A 15,671-nucleotide genomic window follows, 5' to 3' on the forward strand; every position below is an offset into this window, starting at 1 on the left:
CATCTGATTCATTGCTGAAAAGAGTTTAGAGATAGGTGCAGATCTGAATAAGCTATCATATTGCATTTAATGGAATTTTATGAAATAATCATACTTTAAGAAAAAGGAACTACTCTGAGCCAAACATTTCCCAGTACAGCTCTGTCCCAGATTGCAAGGAAGTTACACTAGTCATGAAATTGTGCTTGTAACTCTAAGGTTACAAGGCCTGTAACTCTTAACAGGAGAAGGCTTATTTATCCGTGCAGTTTAACTTGTTTGGAAGAATTTCTGTTTTTATTTTACTTTTTCTTCTTTCTGAGGGCTAGATCTGGGTTCCTAAAACTTTTTTGCAATGGAAACAACATTTTCATGAAAAATTCAAGTGATTTATCTCATCTTCTTTTTGCTTAATGTCCTGAAGCAACAGTAACAATCAATTATGTAAAGGTGGTAGTGGGACAGAGTGTATAAATATTTAGATTTCCCAAATGCAATATAATTTATGATATTTTTAAGGAGTTGATGTATTTTTGCATATTTTATCTTCTAATTGAATCTATTTGATTTCATATCTCAAAAAATGGGCAAAAATTAGCTTTGTGTTCCTAGCAGTGGCTCTACAGACCACTCAAGATCCACAGATGAGGTTTTGCAAACCTCATGACCTAGAACCTTCAAGTTGGCCAAGTTTGCTGTCCTTCACAATACGTGCACGTTAGTCTGCCAGCTGATGCTCTACGTCCTTGCCTGCAGATGAAAATTTGGGTCTTTATTTCAAAATCATCATAAGGATTTTACAAACCAACAGGGTAACACATGCATAATTATGAACAGATGTTGCCCACATGCGTGCATTCCTTTGTATGTTAGAACATTTACTAAGCATTATTTAAAACTGGAGTTACAATGCTGTTTCACTAGTGGCCTGTTTTAAAGCTACTGAAGATCTGCTTGGCTTGGCTTGACCTAGACTTTAGAGCACCAATACATCTTCCAACGAATCCCATACTGCACTGTATGTACTGTTCAGTGTGAAGCACCACAGATGTTAAATAGAATTGTTGCCCACAGTGCTGCTACTTGCACTACAGTGATGGAAGATGCTGTGATGACTTTTGTCCAGCAGTGAGAGCTTTGGCACACTGTGTCAGCATTAGACCTGGAAGGCAGCATTCACTGATGCATGCTCCCATTGAAACTAACTGCTTTTCCACAGAATGATCTAGTTGAAGTTGCAGTCATGAAAACCAGCACATGCTTTCTCCACAACCTGCTCCCTCCTCCAGAGACGGTCTACTCAGTAGGCACCAGAGCTATGAGTGGCAGTGTTGCTTAGCACCCTGATAACAAGGGAAGATGTCCCTCTCCTTGTTTAAGTGTTTTTCCTCTTCATGTTTGCAGGTTGTTACAGTTCTAAATTCTCTTTTCTGGCCTTCCAGGTCCCGTCGTAACACACGACATTACCACCTATCACACAATGTTTCTTTTGGCAATTTTAGGAGGGATGGCTCTCATACTTCTAGTCTTGCTGTGTCTTCTTTTGTATTATTGCAGGTAAGATTCACCATCCTGATTACTTAGTTCATGTTAGAAATACAATCTTTTTTGTGCTTATGAAATTAAAAAACTTTTGTATTGAAACATTTTTACTTTTGGCAGGGGGGGAAGCAAGCAAAACTTGGAAAAGAAAGAAATAGTGAGATCAAATTTCCTGTGTTCCTGGTTACGTACAATTCCTGCCTTTGGTAGGATGGTAGTTGAATGAATCACACACATCTGTACCTGTGTTGTCTGTGTAACTTCCTATCAAACATGGGCATAGGTTCAAGATCTCTGTCATTGTACCTGTTACGCATTTGCAAATGATCTTTATATTAGCCTTATATTAAAATGAACATTAAACTTCTATTAGCAAGTGTCTATTAATGAGTGATTTTATATCTGCCTTCTCCAGACATTTGCTCTAATTTGTAATTGGTACTTGAGATATTTCCCAATTGACATTAGTTATTCTTTAATTTTGTCTTTGCTGCTGAGATAAGCTTTTAATTGTTAGGTTATGTAATAAAAGTTCAATTCCCCTAATACTAATCACTGCTTAAAAATCTTCCGTTAAGACACTCTCAGTGCTTTTGTTTCTGTGTATAACAGTCATAAATGTGTAACTTCTTTTGTTACTGACTTTTATAGAAGAAAATGTTTAAGACCACGTCAACATCATAAGAAACTGCAACTTTCAACAGCACTGGATACTTCTAAGAAGGATCAAGCAACCTCAATGTCCCATATAAATTTAATATTTTCACGTCGTGAGTCAGAATTTCCTGGTGGATTGTCTGTTGCTAGCAATGGACACACGGAAAACTCAGGGGCAAAGGAATTAATCAGTGCTGTCCACATGGAGATGGTATCACCTAGTGGAGAAGCAGATATGCATACACCTATGCTCAAACACTCCTTCAGTACTTCCCAGGAGTTTAGCTCCCGAGAGGAACTGCTCTCTGACAAGGAGAAAGACAAGAGCAGAATTTCCTTGGATGACCTGACTCCCAGTGGGTCTCTAAGAAAAGACTACCACAAATCAGCAGATAGTTTCCCTTTAAAGGCAAGAAAATCTACAGAAACAGCTGAAGGCTATGAGTCCCCTATCAAAGATGAGTATAGGAGAAGTTACAATGCTATGCTGTCTCAGCCTTTGTTTGAAAAGCAGGAGAGAGAAATTCAAGTATCTATGAACCATATTGCTACTGGAAGTAAATACAATATTCAGGAACAAATATACCCCACACCTTCAGCCCCTGAAAAAGAGCTGCTGGACTGCAGACCTACTGATTGTATGATGTCTCGTTCAGTTGATCACCTTGAAAGACCCACATCCTTCCCTCGACCAGGTCAGTTAATCTGCTGCAATTCTGTTGACCAAGTCAATGACAGTGTTTACAGAAAGGTTTTGCCTGCACTGGTCATCCCAGGTCATTACATGAAATTGCCTGGAGAACACCCTTTTGTTAGCCAGCCTCTGGTTGTCCCAGCTGACCAGCAGATTGATATAGAAAGACTTCAGGCTGAGCTTCCTAACCCTCATGCAAGGCTTTTCCCACATCCCCCCCAACAGCTGCAACCCCAGCAGCTGGCATCCCAAGCAATATCTCAGCAACATTTGCAAGATGCAGGTGCAGCTGAGTGGAGTCAGCAAAATGCTTCCATGTCTGAATCTATTTCCATTCCTGCCTCACTTAATGATGCATCCCTGGCTCAAATGAACAGCGAAGTGCAGCTTCTTACAGAAAAGGCTCTGATGGAATTAGGAGGTGGAAAGCCATTGCCTCATCCTCGAGCATGGTTTGTTTCTCTAGATGGACGTTCAAATGCTCATGTTAGACATTCATACATCGATCTCCAAAGAGCTGGTAGAAATGGGAGTAATGATGCCAGTTTGGACTCTGGTGTTGACATGAATGAACCAAAATCTGTCCGAAAGGGAAGAGGAGATCATCTGTCTGCACCACAGAGTCACCCACCAGTGCAGGAGCACCAGCAGAGAGAGCGGAAGGCTTCAGATAGCACAGCTTACACACAACTTGTGTACTTGGATGATATGGACCAAAGTGGCAGCGAGTGTGGAACAGCAGTTTGTAGCCCTGAGGACAATGCTCTCCGATGCCTCCTGGAAGGCACCAGTAAGAGAAGTGGTGTGCAGCTGCCCAGCCTGCAGGAGGAAACAAGAACTGTGGATACCAAACCAGAGCCATTAACTAGTCCTGAACACAGAACATCCGTTCAAGATGATGATGAGGACGAGGAGGATGAGGAAGATGACCAAGGTGAAGATAAGAAGAGTCCTTGGCAGAAACGAGAGGAAAGACCACTAATGACTTTCAATCTAAAGTGAGATATTGTGAAAATCCACCCTTCAGTGGAGTATAAAATTGCCAAATATCCTTTCTGTGGAAGTGCTTGATTTTTTTTTCTGTTGTTTTTCCTTTTTGTTTTTTTTGTTGTGGAGAGAAAAGATAAAAACAAACTGTGGTGAGCAACATTTGAAAGAACTTCAATGCATTACTGTGTAAATGTTAGAAAAGAATTAAAATCATTCCTCTGATTTAACGGCTGTCTCCGGTGAGATAGCTGAACAAAGAGTGTGATTGTTATTCCATATACTTGATATTGGTCATCCAGGATGTCGAAAATACTGACAAATTGTTTTGGTTGGTTTATGACCTCAATCTCCTTGTGAATGGGAGCTGGTAAAGCTTTTTTTTTGTAGGCCAATTTTATGTTGATAATGCTACTGAAAGTATCTTAAAAACAGAAGTTTGACACATGGTGTCCACAATTGTGCATTATCTCAATGAAAGGCTATGCATTGCTGCTTTTAGTAATACTTTGCTTATACTATGCGTTTCTTAATTTTACAAGTTGGTTGTAAACATTTTATGTCCTTTATTATAAACTACTCAGCAATTTATTTTAATGTACAACTGCAGGAAACTTGAGTAGCATCCCTTAGCATTGAAGCCTTTTTATGAAACCAAACTGAACTTTGTGTCGACTAAGATTCCTCCAATTCTGGTCCCATTTTCTCAAAGTGCCTTTTTTACAGTAACAATGAACAGTCCCTTCTTTTGCTAAGTCCTTTTAATTGACCCCATTTGAGATTTTATAAACTTCTGAACTTCTACCTTTTATTTTAAGCTGCATGCCAAGAGTCCCATTTTGTGCTGAGCATTTCTCATTTCAAAACAGTGTATTCTGTAGTTATCATGTATATTGTGGATTCTGTTTAGCCAGGATAGACTTAGAAGACATTTTAAAGGGCCCAGAGTAGCCAAGAAGATAGTTTCATTGACTGTATATATTGTTAGTTTCCTCTGGAATCATATGAGCTAATCATGCTCATATAAAATGGACTATAGACCGAGCAAGTGGACTGAATGTGTCTAGAAAAATTTTGGGAAAAAGAAAAAATGTACTATCCAAAAGTGCCAGAATTACTCTTCTGTGCTTTCTCCATACAGAGCTGCTTGGTTATCCAAAAATTATAATTGAAAATAAACTGCAAAAAATATCTTTGTGGATTTTTTCCTCTGTTGGTGGTTATCACATTATTTTATGTTATTTAATAAGAAAAATACTTTGATTTTACTTTTCACGTGCATATTTATGCTTGTGTGACTTACACACTTTCTTTTGCAGCTCTCATGAACTTCGGTCCATACTGAAATTTAGATGCCTTTTCAGAAAAGCATCCTCCATATCTTGATAAATACTAATGATTTGCTTAAGTATCACTGAAGACTTTGGAAATGAAATCTTGCTATCACCAGAATTCTCTGTGGAGTCGCACTTTCCATGGGACCAATTTTTTTCTGTGATTCCTGTGGGTACTCACATTTATTGCACTCTTCTCACTTTGTCATGAATTGGGTTCAAAGAAGGAAAAGAATGTGACTTCCACTTTTGTGGAATCCTTCATGTACGTTCAATTTGTCATGTTTCATTTAATTATTTTTATGCAGCATTAGCAGCACTCATGCTTAATAAAGTTAATTATTAAGTAATCTCTAAAGTGACTAGAGAAAGTGCTATATAGTTCCTATTTAATTTTTAATAATAAGTCCCAACTCAGATTCATTGCTTTATTTTCAGTGGATTCCAAGGTTTTCTTAGAGGTGTGTGTTGTAATTTTCATCTTACTGTATGTCTTACCTGGGAGTCTGATCTCAAGCCAGGAACTGAACCACAATTCCCAGTTCCCAGGCCAGTGCTCCTCTCCATCCACAAAGCCATATCACCTGTTTTGCTTTCATTCATGTTGGGAAGTGGTATGTATTGTAAAAGAAATCTAGAATATTTGTGGAGTGCATTGAATATTGACATCACCATATTAGCAGTAAGTTATGTTTTACTTATCATGTGTGTTCCAGGTCCTTTCCTGCTCTGTTTTTTTGCTACTGACCACCTGTGAACTGTTTCTGGGCTCTGGGTTACTTACTGTCTGTCTGTGCCAGGTCACTGAACAGAAAAATACTACTTTAAAGGAATAGTATATGTCAGATGTCAGTAAGTGCTGGTAATACAGTGTCACTTATTAATCAGAATGCTACGTAAACATTCTGGTTAAAATTTCTGCATACTAGAATTATTGTGCTATTTAATTTTCAACTTTCTGTTGTCTTAAATCTGTCATTTTTAATTACATACTTTTTTCACATTCCTTTGCAAAGTTTTCATCGTTACTATCTTGTAAAGTGAGATTGTTGCTATTAAATTGCAGTGATTTGTTTCTTTTATTGTGTTGGGTTTATGTTCAAAACATAGTTTGATGGTTTGATGATTTGTGGTCCTAATACAGCAAATATATTTGAACAAACACAATGTGGGTATGTTGCAGATTTTCTTTAAAATAGCACTTTTTAATTGTTGTAATATCACCAGCCACCTCATAGTTTGATTTTGCAGAATATATAATTTATGAAATGTATTTCTCAATATATCTAACACACCTGAGCCATAGTAACTGGAACAAAGTAACACAGATCAGATAATGGGCTGAGATTAGAGTGTGTTCACTGTATGCTTTGCTTAATCTTAAAGTCCAGTGATAAACTCCATATTTTAATTTTCAAAAACTTACCTTGAAAGATACCTTGGTAAAATACAAATGAGTTTTGTTGCTTGTATTTTGCAGTTGCACAGTGAAGCAAGTAACAATAAAGCTTATCAAACAGAGAGAATAAAGCATAACTTGACTAGGTCTTGGCATCAGCAACTCCAGGTGATCTTAGTCCATGTAGAAGATCATCTAGAAAAGCAATTGTTTTCTTATTTTATGATGGGAAGTGTTAGTGGGTAAAAAATGCAAGAGTTTGTAATGACAGAGCTTACAAAAATAATGAAAATATGTTGGTCTTAAAAAAACACTAGGAACAGGTCTTCAAAGTCCATTTGTATCACAGTCTGTGAAATGTTAGGACTGTTGGGAGTCAATGCACTCATTAAGAGTCCATTTACTTTGTGGTTGTCCCCCAGTTCCCACTTTGTTCCTGCACAAATACTTGATTCTCAAAGCTTATTAAACTGTCTGTAAACCACCTTGACTTATCACAGTAATGACCTTTTATTACTTGATTAAGTGCTTTGTCAGGGTACCAGCATACTAAACCCTCTGCAAATACAGGGACAAAAAATGGTTCTTTCCCCAGAGCAGGATCTAATTTGCCCCATTTGTAATCTAAGATGTTACACAAATTATACAAAATTGTGGTGCTAATCTGATATAAACAGATTACAACAGAAGCCCAGCATTTGGAAATTGCTCATGATGCTTTTCTCTGTTACAGGGAAGACTGAGTAGCTTTAGCAGAGTGATTTAAGCAAATACGTTGAAATACCTTGGCAATATTTTCATTTTCTGCCTTTCATTCTATGCATGAATGCTCTAGAGAACTAATTTTATTTCACTGTCCCAAACCAACGTGGTTGAAATTGGTAATTAAATGTCCCATGTAAGGTTTAGCCTATAGAACAGTACAGGTATAAATGAGCAAGTATTGGGTTAGATATTTACTCTTTCTCTAGAAAGGTCCCTAGTGAACCAAAAAGGCATTTTTTTCTTGACCAGCAACAATTCATCTGGGAATTAAAATTTATTAAACATCTTAAACTATCCATAGTCTGTAACGTGGGGCATAGCAGCATCCATCCAGTACATCCTTGGAGTTGGTCAAATGAGAAAAGTGTCCATTTGCTCTTTTAAAATATATGGGTGATGGGTAAGGTTATTCTGAATCAGTGCTGCCGTTTGAGTCTTTAGCATTTGAAATTCGAGATGTTTTATCTGCCACCTGGTGGTGAACTGCTTCTCCATATGTACTGTGTGTAAAACGCAGTTTACAATTTCCATATAAGCCCAGTTTAAAACATCAATAACACCACAAGGCAGCTGGAACAAGATCATCAGTTGTTTCCTGGGCCTGCTGTCAGTCCAAGTGCAGAGATCCTTCTCAGCTGCGAGACCTTGCCCACCCTTCTAGCTGGGGCAGGATTCAGCTTATGACATCTCCATTCAAATCAAAACGCATCATCACGGATCACTGATGGCTGTGTATCACTTCTGCCTCCTGAATAGCACCTTGGTTTTAGGTTAAAATAAAGTAAAAACAGTTTAAACTACGAATTGTTTCCAAAGTTGAGAAAAATAAGAGCAACTCAATTATTCTTTTCCTGTTCCTCTGCTTACGGACAGATGTAAGCTGTCAGGTTCAGTGCTAACCTTACACACATATATAGATACCTATGAACTGAAATACATAATATTATGATGTATCATGTACTGTGATACATATATATATACACACACTGTATTTTCATCATATCTGATATTTTCATTTCTATTCTAATTTCAGCTCAATTGGAATTGGAGCTTCAGGTAGACAAGTCAAGTATCATTTTCAGAACAGAGGAGCAATTTTTATATTACTCATGTAATTCCAACTGGTAAATTGAGACCAGGTACTGTTTTCTATTTGTCAGTAATAACAGAAAGGGTATCTAGTTCTTTATTGCTGTAATCTGATTTCTACTTTGCAAAATAGGGTGCCTGATCTATTATCACAACTGAAGTACTTCTTGTTTTATTGATGTGCTTTTCTTCTAGGAATTAACAATGCCAGTTAGTGTGTTTTATCATTAAATAGCTATTCTGCCTTGGAAACTTATAGCACACAGGGAAGGAAAATGTGATGACAACAGGGAGGTACAAATGAAATACTTGTTTACAGGTTATTTTTGTAATTCTGTAGAGAAGGACTTTGTGTTCACATGACTGGAAATACAGACTCCTCAGTAAAACAAATGGAGGAACACTCCTCCCAGTTTTATAAAGGTAGGAAATGGTACTTGAAATACTGCTGTGAGATGAGAAATCCCATTTCCAAAGAAACAGCTGGTCCTGCTGCAAGAGATGTTGGGCATCAGAGCTGGAAGAAATTATTTCAAGGGGCTCAAGGGATTACAAACATTGTTTTTAAAAGGGTTTTAATGGTTGTAGGGAGATTAAAAAGCCTCGGGACCGTCTTCTCCCCAACCCTTGCCATGTTTTCACAAGCCCACTCCCAGTGATGTTGGCTCCTTAGCTTCTCTCCCTAAGCAGAAACTCACCACTGTCCTGCTCTTACACTGGAGCGGGACAGCTCTGGCTGTAGCATATGCACCACAAACTCCTTCAGGTAGGCCCTGTTCCCTACACATCTTTTCTGGGAGTTTTCCATCAATAAAGGAAGAGGCCAGAACCGCATGGCAAACTCAGGAAAATCTGCATAAAAAAGAAAGTAACACAGCAGGAGATGTGCCCACAGTTCCCTTACTTACATGCTTAGAGCTGGGCATTTGTCCCAGTGTTCCCTGTCCCCGGAGATGAGAGAGGCTATGGACCTTGGCTTCTCTCTCCCCTGTCTTCAGGAAATGCTCCTTCTATAAACACAACTCCCTGATCCTGCCTTCAGTTTTGTGCTATGCTGTGAGGCCAATATCAATGGGACATACAATGTGACACTGCAATATTAGACTTTTCAGTAAAGCTACTTTTAGGCCTTGGCGAGGCTGAGCTTTCTCAAGGTATCTGCATCTTTGTAACTATGCTATTTGCTCTAACTTGTATTTAACACTTCATAGTTCTGCATTAAATAACACAATAAAAATGAGAGAAGCAGAACGTGATAGCCAAGTTCCCCCATATGAGGAATGTTTTTGTCTTGACAGCTGGATTGGTCTTTTATTCCTTGAAATCCTTGAAAGTATACCTACATAAACGTGTGTGTGCGTGCATACATGTACATGCATACACATTCACAAGTATGTATATAAATGCATTTAATAGAAAGGTTTATAAAGCTTATAAAATTAAATACCAGTTTCAGCATTTCAACATCAAGCAATGCCAAAATAAAGGTTGCTCACCTAGACTGACTGAAAGAACCGGCATAAGAGCCCATAAAGGCTTGTATTAATTAACTTAATTGTCCTTGTGGTCTGACATTGCAGGGTCAAAACCATGCTTGATGCTGAGTTTCTGCCATGCCTGTGCCTTCAGCTTCCACAAGATATATTCACACTTGCCTTCTAGCCTAGACCTGATGTCTAAGTTTTGTGATTAAAGGTTGTCTAATATCTGTGTTTTAAGGAGATTACTCTGGAATTGTTGCACACTTGAAAAAGGCTTTTCTTTTGCACAAAGTTATAAAATTCTGAAGGGTAAAATCGTACTGTTAAATCTAAAAAAAATTTGCATGGAAATGGAAGAGTTATAATAGAGTCTGACTTCCCACTGTCATCATAGGGAAGACACTGTGTCTATGAGACACTTCTTAATTCAGTATAATTCTCCATGCAGTAGGTGTGCATTCTGACTGAGCCATCCTGTTAGTCTGTTTTTAACCACCCAGAAGGCATGCAGAACCTTTACTGGCATTACCCCTTTATCGGATTTGTAAGTTAATGAATATTTCTAGCTGGAGCAACCATTGGAAATTATTTTCTGTTGGCTATCATGGAAATGTGAGAAATACAGCATCTACCCAGAAGTAACAACATACTGTGACTGAGCAGGTTGTCACCACAGGGAGCATTCTGATTGTCATAAAATACTATTCTCATCCAAGGTCTGCTTGTTGTTTATGCTAATGGAAATACGTAATGAATACTACAGGATTTGATGGACATACTATTTCTTTGGGGATAGCCAGACCTTTTGGGTTCCTTGTCTGGACCTGAAGTTTGAGAACTATCCTACCCAATATTATGAAGTTTGAAGGTTTCCAGACTCTCATCTCCATTCCAGGATGTCTAACAGTATTAAATACCCTATGGCAAACTGGGCATGTAGGAGCACCCTAATAGTTGTAGTCTGTTACAACTCAGAGTGGTAGTCAGGCTATAGCCTCTTCACTCCAGCAGGAAAAAATTTACATCTGTCACAGGAAAGAGTTCCTTTTTGTTTGGAGGTAAAGACCTATGTGAAACAGACAAAAAGAAAACTCAAAAAACTTTGATTTTGGAAAAATACTGAAATGGTCAAGAGATGAAGAGTAATTTGTTATCTATAACTCCCTTCATCCAGAGTGAGGGAAAGAAAGCATCTTGGCTGTATCTGCAGCTTCCCTGCAAAGAGAAGGAAACAGCAGGTACATTAAGGGGGAACTGTAAAAGGCTGGTGAGAAAACTGATTGCAGAACTGACAGGAGTAAATTGGATTGATTTGGAGACTGGATGGGCAGAAGTGATTGCTGAGTGTTGGTCTGAGTTTTCGCAGCACCAGTGTCAACACCATCTTTGTCAAAGAATCTCTCACCAGTAATTCTCACTCACATATATAGCTTGAAAAAGGTCTTAGAATAAAAATAGACATTAAAAATGCAAAAGATGTATACAGTTGTAATTACTTGTGTCAGTTCTGATTATTAAATATCTTTTATGGTAAAGCATGATTTATTTTTATTGGTTTTTTACCTTTTGGGGCTAGAGACCCTAAGAACTGAGGAATTGCAGCACTGGAGCCACATTGGACCTGTGTGTTATCTAAGACTTGTATCCTGCTTCCAACAATTATCAAAAACAGATGCTTCAGAAAACTGGGGAAGAAATCTCCACTAGCGATAATAACAGGATGGAAGTTTTTCTATCCTTATCACTTATACGCTTAAGCATGAGGTTTTGTATTTATCATACATATTTTTTAATGCCACGGTATGTTTTCACTGTGTGTGTCAATGTCTAACCCTTTTCAATGCTGTATAACCCACAGCCCTTGCCAATGCAAGCACCAGCATGGAGAAGTGAATGATTCTGTGCAATGGTAAGATGTAAAATAGAAGAGCTGTGGTATGATCTGCATTTTAAAATGGAATTACACACAAAAAAAAGTTGAATGAGAGTGTAGCAGAAAGAGTGGGATGTTTTGAGAGTGCTTGTTCCCCAGTTTGGATGCTGCAGCCAGTACAGGCCATCAGCAAGTGGGCTGTGGGAGACGGGCGAGGCTGCAGCTCACCAAGTGTGGTATGCAGCAGGAGGCTAAAAAGAGGTAAAGTGGGTGAGACAAACCATAAAGATCAGAGATGTGATCTCACATGAATACAAGTGTGCAACATATGGGATCACAAGCTCATTTCATTCCCTAACCATTTCTACCTATCCTACTGTTAACTGTAACAGTTAACAACAGAGAATTGTTTTGGTGCATTTGTTCTGTTTATTTTCAATCTGTATTTTCTTACCCTTGCCTCTCATTTAGAATGAGATTTAAGCTTTCACCATAAAGAGCAGCCAATTAAAAAAACCATTGTGAGGTAGTACTAGTAGGCACCTGTATGAAACAAAATCTAAATATATTTGTTTGCTCATAACTTTTTTTTCATGTGAATTAGCAAATAGGGAAAACACTACACTATTAGCTAATTTTCAAATGAGATTGGTTTTGTTTCCAATTTTGTTTCCAATTTTTCCAAGATTAAAAAATGGTCACACCAAGTTGTTTATTATTATTACTTGCAATCAAAATCCACTTTAATTTATAAATGTCACAAATATTTCAAAGTGATGTGCAAAGGTAGGAGCCATCCTAAAACTGCGTGAAATTTTCTTCTGCAGTGTTTAATACATGAAACACATGGACAAAATCAGACGATGCCAATAGCCTGAATGCTGGATTATATGTCACTAGCTCACAGGGATGTAATTAATACTTGTCACTAGGCAGGTAAACAAGTCTGGATTATGCCTGGCTGCTTGAGAGAAACAGTGTCTGTGCCTGGCTGGCTTCATTCAGTTGCAGAAGAGCAGAGGGAAGGAAGGTACAACCCTGACCATATGGTGCACAATCTCACTTGATGGTTCATACAGCAGGTGAGATGTGAAAAATATGTTCAGCCCTGGGAGTTTAGGTTTCCCAATCCCCAGAATTTTTTACCACCAAGCTTAGATGGCTCCTCCCTCAGTAGCTCAGGGTTCTTTTGAGCTCATGTTGTCACTGAGATGCCCAAAGTATTTGAGTGTTTGTAGGGCTTTGTTTTGAGTCCTGGAGTTTGCTCTGGGAGTCAACTAGAAAAAGTGAAACATAGCACCAGCAAAGTCCATTTGTGGATCTGGGCCTATACTCATATACTTACAGTCACCTCATGCATTGGAGGTGGCTCAAAGCCTCTCAGAATTACAGGCACAGGTTAATTTTGTTTAGCCATGACTGACCCACAATCACATTCTGTTATGGAAAGCAGAGGAGAGACAGAATTTGGAAGGAGAAGTAGAATGGGGAAAGATCCAGAAAGCTGCGATTTATGGTGGTGTGGTGGGTCTGCTAGACACTGGTCTGTTCTTTGGTGGCTGACAGTAGTGGGAGCAGGTAGGCAGAGCTACATCTGAAGTAATTTATGTGCCTTTTTTTCTTCCTTTCTTCCAATTTGTTGCCATAAGCAACTGGATATTTTGTCTACATCTAGCAGCAAGAGTAGAGTCACTGTGAAAGCTCTAAGGAGACCTATGAAAATAACCAAGCAATGAATAATTCATGACATGCTGAAATTATTTTAATTGATTTCATGATATGCTGTTTAGTATTAAGTGAAGCGTATCTCCTCCAAAGGAAGTCTGGTTTCCTTTGTTATTAATTTTTTAGCTTTTGTGTAAAATGACTGTGCTTTCCTCTTTTCAATCTTTATAAAATAATAAAAAAAGGCTTTTATCTTCCCTGTACATCTAGGAAGAGGTCTTTTAATCAGTTAAGAACAGTAAGTTCACGCCTTCACAAATGCTGGCTCTTTACCTGGTAAATTTAAAATGAAGCATTTCTGATCACTTTTGATGGTGTGCTTAGACTGGTGTGAGTCTGTGGGCTGTGTCTGCAGAATTCATATGCAGCATTTTGGGGAATTCCTGGACATATCCACATGCAGCAACAGAGATCTTGGAAGTACAGATGCCCACAGAGAGACTGTTTGGGCACAGCAGAAGCCATTCTTGCTGCTCACTGTCCTAATGGTACATACTCCTTTAACTCTCTGTGGTTGAGCATGTGGGATCCTGAAATTCAGAGGTACATTTTCTTACCTTGCTGCTTAATTTTCGGAAGACATCATTAATGTGATAGCCAACATCTATCAAGTAGTGTAACTTCTGAGCAGCTTCTGTAAAGTGAATTTAAATGCTCTGGGGATCTGTCTGGTAATTTCAGAAATGCAAAGCTACATTAGAAATCCTTAATGCAGGACAGATGCATAACTCTCGCTTCTAGTCAACCTTTCTACTTGTGGTATAAGCAAAAGTCGCATATTCATGAAACACAAAGCACAACTCAGTGTTGTCATTTGACCTTGTGACAGTCAAATCTGGATAGTAATCTTGGTTGTGCCTCTCAGGATATAAGCTACTATCCATAAGGATATTCTTCATGCATGCTGTGAAGTATAGAATAGCAGCCATCCTGCAGCTATACTCCCCCTTCCAGGCAGACCCCTTAGCAGGGGACAGCAACAGGTAGCTTGCTGGGAGAGAGTCACATTGTCTCTTTTATTGTCACTATGAACTGCAATGAGAGTCAGGATTCAGGCTTCCTATACTCTATTTGTCTCAATGAAGTGAAGAAAAATGTGGTAAAGAACAGAAGATGGTTAAACCCACAGCTTCTCCAACACAGTGATTCAATATTGCTATTTAGTCATTGACATACTGTTCTTCGCTTTCTCCTACACATTATTATGAGGGAAAAAGTCATTAGTAATCACTGGATTAACTTCTCTCTGGGCCAAGGGACAATTGCTTTTTGTTACTGAAAACTATTGGATATTGTGTCTTTGTTTTGAGATTTCCTTCCTCTCCTATGCATTACAACTGAATGAAGGTTTACTCCTAAAGGTCATTTCAAACTGTAATAACATGGTAGGCACATTTCCCCTCTGAACTACAGTGACAGCTTGACACTGGGAGGTCATACTTGGCCAAGTGTAAATTACAGACTCCACCTTATGCATGTGAATTACAAGTTCCTGTGGCAACTCACAAGTTGTAAAGGACCAAGTGCAGTGGGACACAGAGCAGCCCCAGTCTGGTGCACAGTACACAGAGGCTTAGAGTCTGACAGTAGGAGGGACATCTAGCTGTCTTCTGCTTGGCCAGTAAGATCTTTTACTTGACATGTCACCTGCAATACATGATAGAGCAAAACATAACACCACCTTAAATCAAAATGGGAGGAAGCAATAGCCTCCTCACATTAAATTACTTTCCAGGGGGCAGTGGAGATTAGGAGAAATCACAACTGATGCACACTGTTTTTATGTTTTAATGTGATGTTCAGCAGCATTGCCAAAGCAAGCATTCAGAAATTCTGAATCTCATCCAAAAAGTTTTATATGACCCTGAAAATCAGGATAATTCAAATAATTAACACAAATAGCTCTTTATTTCTTTTCCTGGGTTCAAATCGTTACCATTCAACTCCAGTTTTTCTAGCATGGAGCTTGTAGAAATACAAAAGGCTTATGGAAAACAGCAAGTGCTGTGAGAGCTGGTGGCCAATGGCCACCGTGCTGGGATTGCCCTGACAGTCTCAGCAGCCTCCACCAGCAGCAACTTTTGTCTGTAGGGCTTTGGTTTGAGTCCTGGAGTTTGCTCTGGGAGTCAACTAGAAAAAGTGAAAC

The 15,671-nt window shown here is 38.7% G+C and overlaps 1 protein-coding gene across 3 annotated transcripts in view; it reads left to right on the forward strand.

Moving 5' to 3' along the window:
- The window catches only part of FAM171A1 (family with sequence similarity 171 member A1), an 88,925-nt gene extending 82,652 nt beyond the window's left edge, over positions 1-6,273 (forward strand). For all 3 annotated transcript variants that reach the window (XM_027658687.1, XM_027658688.1, XM_027658690.1), the window contains 2 exons: positions 1,422-1,536; positions 2,173-6,273. In XM_027658687.1, coding sequence (XP_027514488.1) covers positions 1,422-1,536; positions 2,173-3,874 — 1,817 coding nt within the window. In that variant the 3' untranslated portion in view covers positions 3,875-6,273. The remainder of the gene's footprint in view (positions 1-1,421; positions 1,537-2,172) is intronic.
- The last annotated feature ends 9,398 nt before the right edge of the window (positions 6,274-15,671 follow it).

This window comes from Corapipo altera, unplaced genomic scaffold (assembly GCF_003945725.1).
Source record: "Corapipo altera isolate COAL_440 unplaced genomic scaffold, ASM394572v1 63, whole genome shotgun sequence".
Taxonomy (NCBI): domain Eukaryota; kingdom Metazoa; phylum Chordata; class Aves; order Passeriformes; family Pipridae; genus Corapipo; species Corapipo altera.